Here is a 13,184-nt window from a genome sequence, read left to right as displayed (position 1 = left end):
CTCTGGCTCTCAAGAATTCCTCTGCCTAAATACTTCGGCCTCAGATTCTGAGACTCCCTAGCTGCTACGGACTAAGGATCTCAATAACTCACTCTCATCCTGCCACCCACCTGCCTACAACCTCAGGCCAGCTCACCCAGCCTGCTCACCCAGACAGCAATAATATTATAATCCTAAACCCTTCAAGCCCTAGGCTAGCTACCTGATGATGACAAAACTTTACCCTAGAACTATTGACTGGGGAAAATACCTGAAAAGGATTACACTTTAAGGCATCTGACTATTTAGCGTCTGAAATATAGACTCTTGGCTCTTCTGTTGTTATGAGTTTCCTAAAGGGACGAGAGGCTGGGCTTGTCTGTTTGAAACCACAGTTTCTCTACAGCTGTCTGACTCCCTGTGATTCTACTGAGTTCTTGTTTTCCATCATCCCTGTGGCAAAAACCATGGTTGATGCCCAGGCCCCTGAAGCAGATGATTTTGGAAGAGGGAAAGGAGTCCTGAGCTTAAAATGAATCTTTACTGCAATATAGCCCTCAAATCTGGGAGAAGTCCTGAGTCCTGAGTTTCCCAGTCCTTAGTCTGGGAGAAGTCATATGCAGAAGACTTGTTTCTCCATCACCAAATGCCATCACTCTTCACCCTTTCCTTCATCCCACTGATGCTGTCAAACAAAATACAAGTCTGAAATTTCTAAATAACATTTCTAAGTTCCATTTTTAGAATTTCAGTAACTAATGTATGAAATTTGCACCAGAAACCTTATAAAAAGTGTTTATTGCACACTTGATGCCATACGAAGGAAACTTACATTCAGTGAGCTGTGATGTGCCAAACACTCCATGTCTATGATGTGCCAAACACTCGACAAAGCTATTTGATGTGACTTACCTAATCTAGTCCTCACAATAATTCTGTTAATTACTTGCATACGATCCCATTATTTGCAGATAAATTCATAAACTCTGGAAACTGCATATAAACTGGTTTAAAGCTTGATTTAATATTCACAAGATCCTGGGTTTGAATTCCTTCTTAGCTGCCTACTAGCTGTGTGGACCTTGGGTAACTGAGTTTCCTTCTAGGTTTGTTTTCTCACCTATAAAATGAAGAAATTTCATGATTTAGATCAGTGTCCCTGCCCAAATCTCAGGTAGAATTTTAATTCCGAATGTTGGAGGTGAGGCCTGGTGAGAGATGATTGGATTATATGGGCTGTTTCTCATGAATGATTTAGCACCATCCCCTTGGTGCTGTTCTTGTTTAGTAAGTTCTCATGAGATCTGGTTGTTTAAAAGTGTGTGGCATCTCCCCTCCCCTTTGCTCCTGCTCCTGCCATGTAAGACACCTCACTCCCCTCTTTGCCTTCTGCCATGACTGAAAGCTCCCTGAAGCCTTCCTAGAAGCAGATGCCACCATGCTTCCTGTACAGCCTGCAGAACTGTGAACCAATTAAACCTCTTTTCTTATAAATTATCCAGTCTTAGGTATTTCTTTATAGCAATGTGAGAATGGACTAATACAGAAAATATATCCAAATTCACTAAGCTTTGAAAGGATTAAATAACATAATTAACACAATAGGCACAATAAGTATTAACTATTGGTTTTATCTCAAATGCCAGGCTAGCTTCAAATGGAATAAATACAACACATATGGACAAATACCACTCTCAACTGTTCTGAGGTTGAACTTGCACACCACAAATACCATTTTGTCCTGCAATTACTCCTGCCCTTCTTCAGTCAATGTGGTAAAACTTTTATTTTTTATTACTTAACCTTTAGATTCAGGGGGTATATGGACATATGGTGTGAGGCTAAGGTTTTGGCTTCAATTGAACCTGTCACCCAAAGAGTAATGTAGTACCCAACAGGTAGTTTTTTAAATTTTGGTTCCCTCTCTCCCTCCCCCATTTTGGAGCCCCCACTGCCTATTCTTCCGATCTGTTTTTGTTTTTGTTTTTTTTTTTTGAGACAGAGTCTCGCTCTGTCTCCCAGGTTGGAGTGCAGTGGTGCCGGCTCACTGAATGCTCTGCCTCCCGGGTTCACACCATTCTCCTGCCTCAGCCTGCCAAGTAGCTGAGACTACAGGTGCTCACCACCATGCCCGGCTAATTTTTTATATTTTTATTAGAGACGGGGTTTCACTGTGTTAGCCCGGATGGTCTCGATCTCCTAACCTCGTGATCCGCCCACCTCGGCCTCCCATAGTGCTGAGATTACAGGCGTGAGCCACCGTGTCCAGCCTATTCTTCCAATCTTTATGTACATGTGTACCCAATGATTAGCTCCCACTTGTGAGAACATGCTTTTTGTTTTTGTTTCTTTGTTAATTCACTTGGGATAATGGCCTTCAATTGTGCCCATCTTGCTGCAAAGGACCTGATTTCATTCTTTTCTATGGCTGGGTAGTATTCCATGGTATATATAAGACCATATATATATTTTTTATCCAGGTTGATTCTATGTCTTTGCTATTGTGAATAGTGCTGCAATAAACATGTGAGTGCAGGTATCATCTTAGTAGAACAATTTACTTTCCTTTGGTTACACACACAGTAGTGAGATGGCTGGGTCAAATGCTAATTCTATTTTCAGTTATTTGAGAAATCTCCAAACTGCTTTCCACAGGCGTTGAAGTAATTTATAGTCCCTCCAACAACATATAAGTATTCCTTTTTCTCCACAACCTCACCAACATCTATTATTCTTTGACTTTTTAGTAATACCCATTCTGACTGGTATGAGATGGTAAACATGGTAAAATTTTGATGAGAAAAAATATATATAAAGCTTCTGCCTTCGATGAATATATGAGGACCATCTAGGTGGTTTCATGTTCTCTCTTTCCCAAACTATCTCTAATAACTCAAACTAGAAGAGGAAACTGTATTCTTAGGCCAGCCTTCTCCTTCACTCACCTGTTCTGGATATTTGCTCCCAGTGATCTCTGCTACAGTGTTGAAGGAATCAGTATCTGGATAGGTCTTTGCCCCCATCTTTAGCTGAATGACAATTTTGATCCCACGAGAAGCCATTCTTGACATCATTTCTGCATCTTCCACCGTAATACAGGCTGTTGGAATCTTGGGCACGCCATCCTGGTATTCCTGAATACCTGTGTGAGGACTTGAGAGAAGAAGCCACCAGGTTACCTTGAAAGTAGAAACAGACCAAAAGACTTTTTTGAAAGCACCTGTATATTGATATTTGACTTCCACTTATCTTTGTTTGCATCTGGGAAACAGGAAAGGTGGGTAGTATTGATTTATCTGCTTTTGATGTGAACGTAATTTTTATTTTTTGTTAAGAGTAAATTAGAAACTTCAATTTAATAATCATCATATGTAAATTATTTGATAATTTGAATGATCCTTCAAAGTTGCAAATTGCCACAAACTCTGAAGGACATTAACAGTGCCTTCATGATCAAAAGGTACACACATCCGTACAAGGAGACAAGCGAACTCTGAAGTTTGTCAAGGCTGCAGACCAGAAGATCCACATGTCTGGAATAAAAGTGGCCCAGATACATGTAGCTCTGTGGTTACTGCCTGCCAGTGGGCCTACTCTCTTCCCACCCAAACACAGAGGTCTAAATATATAACTTCACATTGGTGGTAGAACACCACGCAGGAAAAGTGTAGAATAATGTCTGGGAATATATTCGTATTCTCACGAAGTTGCTGAATAAATCCAGGCCCTTAATTTTACTGCCACAAGAGAAAAAAAACCTGTTATACTTTTGGCACTAAAGGAGAAATACCATCCCAACTGGTCAGATTTTTTCCTGCTAATTTCTAGATGTTTCTTACATTCATAGAAACTTACAATTGAAGCCTATATTAATCTGTTGATTCCAACTCTGTATCTACTAATGAAGCTTATCAAAGTCATTTTCTAAAATTGCCCTTTCGAACGGTTCCTTTTTACCCCTGAGATATGGCTCCAAACCCTCCCAAGCCACAGAGCTCTCAGGACCAAACTGTCACAGCTTCCAAGCGCATGCCACAGTCTATTCCTATCTTCTATTAAAGCACAGGCTAAAAACTTCCCTTTTGAAAATTAGTTTTTTCTTTTCATATTTCTATATTTGTTTCAGCTTGTCTCATATTTACAGAACAGCTTTCCTCCTCCTTTTACTCACAACACATTTCTCTCCGACAGATGATAGCTTGGTGCTGATCTCCTATAGAAGCAGCTGCAGTCTCCACATGCACAAACACAATGATGCAATCTTATCTCTAACTATATTCTTGGTGTGATTGTATTGTTGTAACCATATTTTAGGTGACTATTTACTTAGAGAAACTGCAATGTAGAATGGTTAAAAACAGAAGGTCTGGAGCAAGACTGCTTGGGTTCAAATCTGGGCTTATTGCTAATTGGCCTGGGGCAAGTTATCCACATCTTTGTTTCAGGGGCATCATCTATAAATGGAAGTGATAATAATACCATTTCACAGAGTTATTTTGCAGAAATAATGAATATGTACAAGTAAATCAGTTACCCTCCAACACATTAATCAACCAAGGCATTTTAAATATTTATTTTATTAACTTGCCTATTCAATTATCCCTGCAGAAACTGTCTAATCTCAAGTGATTAGTGCCATCTGAGTATACCCTCTATGAACATTTCTAAAAAGTAGACTGCAGGCTGGGCGCGGTGGCCCACGCTTGTAGTCCCAGCACATTGGGAGGCTGAGACGGGTGGATCACGAGGTCAAGAGATCGCGACCATCCTGGCCAAAATGGTGAAACCCCGTCTCTACTAAAAATACAGAAAAATTAGCTGGGTGTGGTGGCCGGCACCTGTAATCCCAGGAGATTACAGGGTTAGTGAGGAAGGAGAATCACTTGAACCCGGGAGGCAGAGGTTGCAGTGAGCTGAGATCACACCACTGCACTGTAGCCTGGGTGACAGAGCAAGGCTCCATAGAAAGGAAAGAAAGAAAGAAAAGAAAGAAAAGAAAAGAAAAGAAAAGAAAAGAAAAGAAAAGAAAAGAAAAGAAAAGAAAAGAAAAGAAAAGAAAGAAAGGAAGAAAGAAAGAAAGAAAGAAAGAAAGAGAAAGAAAGAAAGAAAGAAAGAAAGAAAGAAAGAAAGAAAGAAAGAAAGAAAGAAAGAAAGAAAGAAAGAGAAAGAGAAAGAGAAAGAAAGAAAGAAAGAAAGAAAGAAAGAAAGAAAGAAAGAAAGAAAGAAGGAAAGAAGGAAGGAAGGAAGGAAGGAAGGAAGGAAGGAAGGAAGGAAGGAAGGAAGGAAGGAAAGAGAGAGAGAGAGAGAGAGGGAGGGAGGGAGGGAGGGTGGAGGAAAGAAAGCAAGGAAGGAAGGAAGGAAGGAAAGAAAGAAAGAAGGAAAGAAGGAAGGAAGGAAGGAAGGAAGGAAAGAAGGAAGGAAGGAAGGAAGGAAAGAAGGAAAGAAGGAAGGAAGGAAGGAAAGAAGGAAAGAAAGAAGGAAGGAAGGAAGGAAGGAAAGAAAGAGAAAGAAAGAAAGAAAGAAAGAAAAAAGAAAGAAAAGGAAGGAAGGAAGGAAGGAAAGAAAGAAAGACAGAAAGAAAAGAGTATACTGCAAATTTTATTATTCATCAAAAGGAGTACAAAGATTTATCTTCCAAACCCAGAACTTGGAATACAGAGACCCTGAGTCTAAATCCCTGGGATGCATATAATTTACTCCAAATTCTGGTTCAGGTTCTGGGGTCACCTAACCTAGGTCAGACCCCAGCTCCAGCATTATTTGCAACTAAGATTACCTCTTTGTTTCTAAATGTCCTCATTTGTAAAGTGGAGAATAATGTTAGCATTGACCTCATAATATTGCTATGAAAAATAAAAGAGATAGTATACATAAAGGATTTAAGACAGTGTTTGGCACATAGTAATTACTTAGTAAACATTAGTTGTTATTACTTCTTCAGTGCTAATTTTTCCCACTGAGCTAGTGGAGTGATTAATGACCAAAAATTACCTTGCAACATGTAGGAAGACAATCTAAATATTTATTATTCATATTACCTTACGTGATGTCTGGGATTCAACAAACTCTCCTTGTTCTCAGACTCTTACTCAAGAGAAGGTCAGTATAACACTTCTTAACAGGCTCTTTTAAGTAATGTTTCTGGACAGATTTGTACTTACAGGTTTCTGGTAAGATTTCTTCAAGTGGGGACAGTAAGCCGGGCATGCACCCATGGCTCAGCTGAGGAGATGGCACTGAAAGGCATCTTCTAATTTTAATTTAAGATCTAAAAACCTTTGAATTTGTTTCTGAAACAAAGCATGTCTTCCAGTGGTGGAGCATCTATCATTGTTTCATAGAAGGAGGCAAAATGAAGACTCAGTTTTATTTAAAATCCTCTACTTTCACTGTAGTAAAATTATTCTAAAGGGATCAATCAGCATAAACACCACCTTCCTGTCTTCATTTACAAGCCCCTTCTGCAGTTTATAAAAGCAAAGGGCAAGCTACCAAGGATGCCATAACAAATCTAAATAAGATTTAAAGATGAATAACAATCCTCTATAAACTCTTCCAAAAAACAGAAGAGGAGGGAACCCTTCTCAACTCATTCTACAAGGCCACCATTACTGTCATCAAAACCAGACAAAGATATCACAAGAAAACTACAGACCAAAAATCCCTTATAAATATAAATGCAAAATATCCTTAACAAAATACCAGCAAACAGAACCAGCAACATATAAAAAGCATTATATACCATAAACAAATGGAATTTATCCCAGGAATACAAAGTTGATTTAACATCCAAAAATCAATTGATGTAATATACTATATTAATATAATAAAGGACAATGCCACATGATTATCTCAGTAAATGCTGAAAAAGTATTTCACAAAAATCTAGCACTTTTTTTATGATAAAAATCACTAATCAAACTAATGAAAGAGTACTTCCTCAATCTGATAAAAAGCATCTACAAATATCCCACAGCTAACATCATATGTAATGGATAAAGACTGAATGCTTTTCCCCTGAGATCAGAAATAAGACAAGGATGTTTGTCTCCCCACTCCTATTAAACATTTTACTGGAGATTCTAATCAGGGGAATCAAGTAAGAAAAAAGAAATTTAAAAAATTCCATATTGGAAAAGAAGTAAAAATATATCTTTTCACAGATGACATGATCTTTTTTTGAGTAAGTTAATATTTTTAAGAAAATCTTATTCTAACTAATTATTTAGTTTTGTATTAATGCATTTTTAATATCAAAGCCAAATTTCTAGAGTGACATGATCTTATATACAGAAAATCCTAAGGAACACACACACACACACACAACTATTAGAACTAATTAAGAAGTTCATCAAGGTTATCAGATAAAAGACCAGTATACAAAAATCAACTGTACAGCAGCAATGAATAATGCAAAAGCAAAACAATAGCAAAGAGTAATCTGAAAATTAAATTAACTAAGCAATCCATGTAATCATAATAAAAACAATAAAATAGTACAAATAAATTTATCCAACAAATGAGACCTGTACACTTAAAACTATAAAATATTGTTAAAATAAATTAAAGATCTAAATAACATGGTAATGCCCCCCCAAGTTGATTTACAGATTTAATGCAATCCCTATCAAACTTCCAGCTGCTTTTTTAAAAAAAAGAAATTGACAAGCTGATTATAAAATTCATATGGAAAATCATTCAAAATAACCAAAACAAGTTAGAATAATAATAAAAAAAAAAAGTTGGAGAACTCATGCTTCCATATTTAAAAACTTACCATAAAACTATAGTAACCAAGATAGCATGGTACTGGTATAAGGATAGATATATAAACCAATAGAGTAGAATTGAGAGTCCAGAAATAAACCCTTATAGGAATGGCCAAATCATTTTCAACAAAGATACCCAGACAGTTCAATAAGAATAGAAGAGGATTTTCAACAAATGGTTCTGGGCAAAGCAGACATCCACATGCAAAAGAATAAAGTTACATTCTTAAATCATGCCATATACAAAATAATTTCAAAATGAATCATAGCCTTATATGTAACAGCTAAAACTATAAAACTTCATGACTTTGGGAAAGGAAATTGTTCCTTAGAGACAACACCAAAATCACAAGCAACAAAATAAAAAACAGATAAACTGAGCCATCGAAATGTTAAACTGTTGTGCTTTAGAGGACACCATCAAAGAGTAAAAAAGGCAACCCATAGAATGGGAGAAAACTTTTACAAATCATATATCTGATAAGGCACTTGTATCTAAAATATATAAAGATTTTTTACAATTCAATAATTTTAAAATTCAATTATAAAAATGGGAAAATAATTTGAATAGACATTTCTCCAAAGAAGATATATAAATGGATTATAATTACATGAAAAGATGCTGAACATGATTAGCCATAAGGGAAATGCAAATCAAAACCTCAATGAGATGTCACTTTCCATCTAGTAGAATGGCTATTATCAAAAAGAAATAAAAACAAGCATTGGGGAGGATGTGGAGAAATTTGGATCCTTGTACATTGCATGTGAAATGGCAGCGTTACTCTGGAAAACAATTTGACAGTTCTTCAAAAAGTTAAACATGTACTTATTACATGGCCCAGCAATTCTACTCCTTGGTACATACTATAGAGAAATGAAAATATATGCCCACATGAAGAAACATTACACACAAATATTCATAGCAGCAATATTTTTAAGAGTCAAAAGGTAGAAACAACCTTAATATCTATCAAATGATAAATATGTAAACAAAATGCAGTATAGCCATATAATGAAATATTACCAGCAATACAAAATGACATTCGGTACATGCTACAACATGGATGAACCTTGAAAACATTATTCTAAGTGAAAGAAGCTAGTCACAAAAGACCATATATTGCAAGATTCCATTCATATGAAATGCCCAGAACAGGCAGATCTAGACAGAGTGTAAATTCAATAACGTAAATTTCAGGTTTTAGATAGAAAGTAAATTTTAGGTTTCCCAGGACTGGTAGGGGAGAGTGGAATGTTAATAGGTATGAGGTTTCTTTTTGGGAATTTGAAATGTCCTAAAATTAGATAGTGATGGTGGTTGCACAACTCTGTGAATATACTAAAAACCATAGAGTTATGCATGTTAAAGGAGTAAGTTTTATTGTGTCTGAATTATATCCCAAATAAAACTTCTATTATAAAAATCAAAATAAGAATGCTAAGTTTCCAATTTTTCTTTAAGGAGAGAATCCTAGTATCTATCTCATTAAAAAATTATACTTCCATGGACCAAGCTGATGATATATGTAAAAGCAAAGCCTGCTGGTGTTTGTGCTTGCAAGATAGTATACCCCAAATATAAAATGAACATGAACAAATGTAAGTCTTAAATCAGTTTTTCAAATTTCATTAAATTTCTTGTGTATCTTATGAAAAGTGACATCATTTGAAGCCAGCAGAATATTTTCTCTTGATCTACATGAAATAAATGCAATGCTTAAATAAATAAGTTTGGAATTTCCTACCTGATTATCACACATCAATCAAACTCCCTTCATGTTAGGCAGTTCTGACTAGCTTCTTATAAAAGATACCAAGCCCTTTATGTTTCTGAGCATTTCAAAATTTGCAAAGCTCAAATCAATCCTTGAAAGTGAGTGTCAGCTTATAGGTTAAATACCCAACAAGAGGACACTTATGTATCTCAGTGAGGAATATGTAAGTCTGTGCAGGGGCATATAACACATTGACTAAAATAAAAATTATTCACAAATAGTTTAAAGCCTTGGAATATTTCCTAAAAAAAGATCTGGAGGTGGGAATCATAAAGATTGTGAGCTTTTGAAGCTATAATCTTTGGTTTCCATAGAAGTTTTTTTAAGCTTCTAATTAAAAGAGCACTTATTTTTCTTATTAGAAAAGCTTATTTGATTTAAAAATCAACTTTAAAATAACTCTTGGAAAATGTTCAATTGACTTTATTAATTTTTTTTTATATCTAGCACCTTAAGAGTAAATTTACCTAAGACTTTTAAACTGTCATTAACAACACAAAAGCAAAAGTTTCATTTACACCATAATTCACAAAGGGAGAGCACTAAAATATTCTCAACTCCCATGGGTTTAAAAAAAAGAGAGAGAGAGAAGGAAAGGAAATCTGCTCAAGAGAGAGGAGATGGGACTAAATGTCCTTTCTAATTTTTATGATTCATTTGAGATGGCAGAAGAGAGGCAAGAAAAAGTCAAATTCTTGAATTCTATTCCATATTGATGACAGACTCCATATGAACAAAACTCAACAGACATGTTTATTATCTTATGTTCATCTGCAAATCTCACAAGAACACGATTACAGTGTCAGAAAAACGTAGCTTCTTCCAAAGTAGAGGCAAGCAGCCAATTCCACAAGAATGCAAGAAAGAAAGAAGATGGTCAAAATGTTAAGGGGAATAAAATTGTTTGGTATTTAACATCCACACCATACATGAAGGACTTCTGGCTTTTTCTCTTAAACATAAAAACATAAAAAAGATTCAAAGATATAGGAGGTAAGTTCCTGTGAAATAAAGATAAAAGAAAATTTAAAATAGCTAAAATTTTACACTTAATATTTTGTGAGCTAGAAGGTATTGAATAAATGTTAGCTTTTGTGTTTACTGTACATTCTGTAACCCATAATAAACATCACAAAATATATGAGTTTCCTTGTTTCCTTTCTGATTTAATTCTACTGTATGTTACAATTTCTGCTTCCTTGCACATCCTGTTGGTTTTGTTTCTCTGGATAATCTTGACTAATACAACCACCATTAGTCGAATTTTCTTCTATTTGCAGACAAATATATCCCAATGTTTGCCATGACCAAAATGATAAATCAGTGCGTTATATATTTCCAAATTATAAATATTAAGCCTTTTCTCTCACAGATATATAACTTCCTGCCAAGTAAATCTGAATTAAAATTACTGTAAGAAGTTATTACACACCTAAATTATAATAAAATCTGGTACTGTGTAAGCTATGGGAAAATTATACATACAGGTTAAGCATCCCTAATCCAAAAATCCCAAATCCGAAATGCTCTGAAACTTTTTGAGCACCAACATGATGCCAGAAATGGAAAATTCCACACGACTTCTGTGGCCAGTGGCAGTCAAAATGCAGTTAAAATTTCGTCTCATGCACAGAAGTATTAAAATATTTCATAAAATTACATTTACATTATGTGTATAAGGTGTATCTCAAACACAAGTTAACTGCACGTTTAAGACTCGAGTCCTATCCCTATGATATCTCATTATGTACATGTAAGTATTCCAAAATCTGAAAAAATTCAAAATCCAAAACATTTCTGTTCCCAAGTATTTTGGATAAGGGATGGTCAATCTGTACATCCAATGCTGGTGGCACTTAAATTAGTTTGATCTTTCTAGAGTGTGATCTCCCACAATGCAGCAAACCTATAAAAATTCTGATTTTGTCTTGGTTATTTTGCTTTGGAGAACAAACTCCTCGGCAATATCGTAAAAAAAGAAAAAATAATTTGTATTAAGATGTTCTCTGCATCTGTATATGTATGTTGAATTCTGGAAGAAACCCAGGAGAGAAACTTCAGGAGAGGAAGTGGCAAAAGAGAAGATGTCTATGACATGTAAATGGGTTGAAAGCAGTGCATAGAAACGTAGATGAAATAATGTTAAGTTAAAAGAAAATAACTGAACACAGTACACACAGGATAGAGATTGAACATGAGTTTGCAATGATGTAAACTGAGTTCATATTCACTAGGTTCTTTGAGAAACTACAGTCACCCTCTGTAATCAAGCAAACTGCAGCATTAACAATAAATAGACTTAAATTCTTAGAAACATGTGCCACAGCCTGCTTAAAAAAAAAAAAAAAAAAAAAAAACCTAGAAGCTAAGCCTGAAGCTATCACAGCAGCAATTTGAATCCTTGAAATTCTAGCTCCCAGGCATCTGAGCACCTGTGGCAAATTATTAGAAAGATATCTATTGAAATGTTCTTTCCTTACACCATCAGTTACATGAAATACTTGCAGCTGAATCTCTCCATAGTGCCAGCCCATCAGTGGTTCCATCTAGGCAGAATTACAAAGTTAATATTTTCTTGATGTCAATCGCATGTGTGTTCAAGGACTCTTCCAATACATCTGTTAATGTTTTAACTGTTTATTCACATTTGTGTACATCTTCTCTGCCTTTGAGGCAACAGACACATATTTTAGTCTTCTAATCTTTAGAAAAATTGTATATGAGGTATTTGTCCCACACAATGATATAGAAGAGGACAGAATTAATTCTGAAGACTGCTGGCGCCAATAAGAAATCAGTACTTAGTGAATTCAAAGGAGGAAAGTAACGTATACAAACAGCATCTGTGCATCATTATCAGTATAACTGCTTAAATAACGTATTTCCATGAAATAAGAATGGGTGACTTTTGGTATAAAATTTTCTTCCCCTTGGCCTTTTTTAAACCTTAGTTTGGTATCAGCGTTTTTTTCTTCCTGTTAGACATCACAGAAAGGCCTTTATTCAAATATGTAGTCATCTCTGAACGCCACAGATTTAAGGAAGGGTGATATTTTTGTTCCATAGATGCCTAAAGCATACACCATTGTGTCAAAAATCACAAAATACCACAAAGAGATGTTAGGCTTTTTGACAGAACACTCCAAGTTAGCACTTACTGAGCATTTGCCCTGTGCCTGCCAGTGTGCTATGTGCTTTTCACACATTAATTCATTTACCAGTTATTACACACCTGTGAAGGACTCTTACTGTCCCCATTGTACAGATGACAAAATTGAAACAGAGAGTCTAAGCCTATGGTCTCACAGCTAGAAGTTGTGTTATATTCTAGAATCTATAGAATCTATCTTATATTGCCCCTCATCCTTTTGGGATGATGACGATTACTGTTAGTAGCAATAAAAATGATTACTATCTAATGAATATTGATGATATATACTGAGATAAATAATTTCATACATGACCTTATTTAATCTGTATATCAATTCTGAGATAGGTGCCGATATACTCATTTCTGAAGTGAACTAACAAACACAGAGTCCATGAATGGGTCAAGTACTCTGGGCAAGAAATAAACTTTGTGACCAGGCTTTTATTCTTTCCAGGTTTAAGGGAACTTATTTAAGTAACGCAGTACCTTTTAATCTTTATATTCCTT

At 35.6% G+C, this 13,184-nt stretch overlaps 1 protein-coding gene across 18 annotated transcripts in view; it reads right to left on the bottom strand.

Moving 5' to 3' along the window:
* The window catches only part of CPQ (carboxypeptidase Q), a 491,970-nt gene that overhangs the window by 258,395 nt on the left and 220,391 nt on the right, over positions 1-13,184 (bottom strand). For all 18 annotated transcript variants that reach the window (XM_073999152.1, XM_073999150.1, XM_073999151.1 and 15 more), the window contains one exon: positions 2,925-3,132. In XM_073999152.1, coding sequence (XP_073855253.1) covers positions 2,925-3,132 — 208 coding nt within the window. The remainder of the gene's footprint in view (positions 1-2,924; positions 3,133-13,184) is intronic.

This window comes from Macaca fascicularis, chromosome 8 (assembly GCF_037993035.2).
Source record: "Macaca fascicularis isolate 582-1 chromosome 8, T2T-MFA8v1.1".
Classification (NCBI taxonomy): domain Eukaryota; kingdom Metazoa; phylum Chordata; class Mammalia; order Primates; family Cercopithecidae; genus Macaca; species Macaca fascicularis.
Note: the sequence above shows the minus strand (reverse complement) of the source record. Positions and strands in the feature narration are given on the sequence as shown.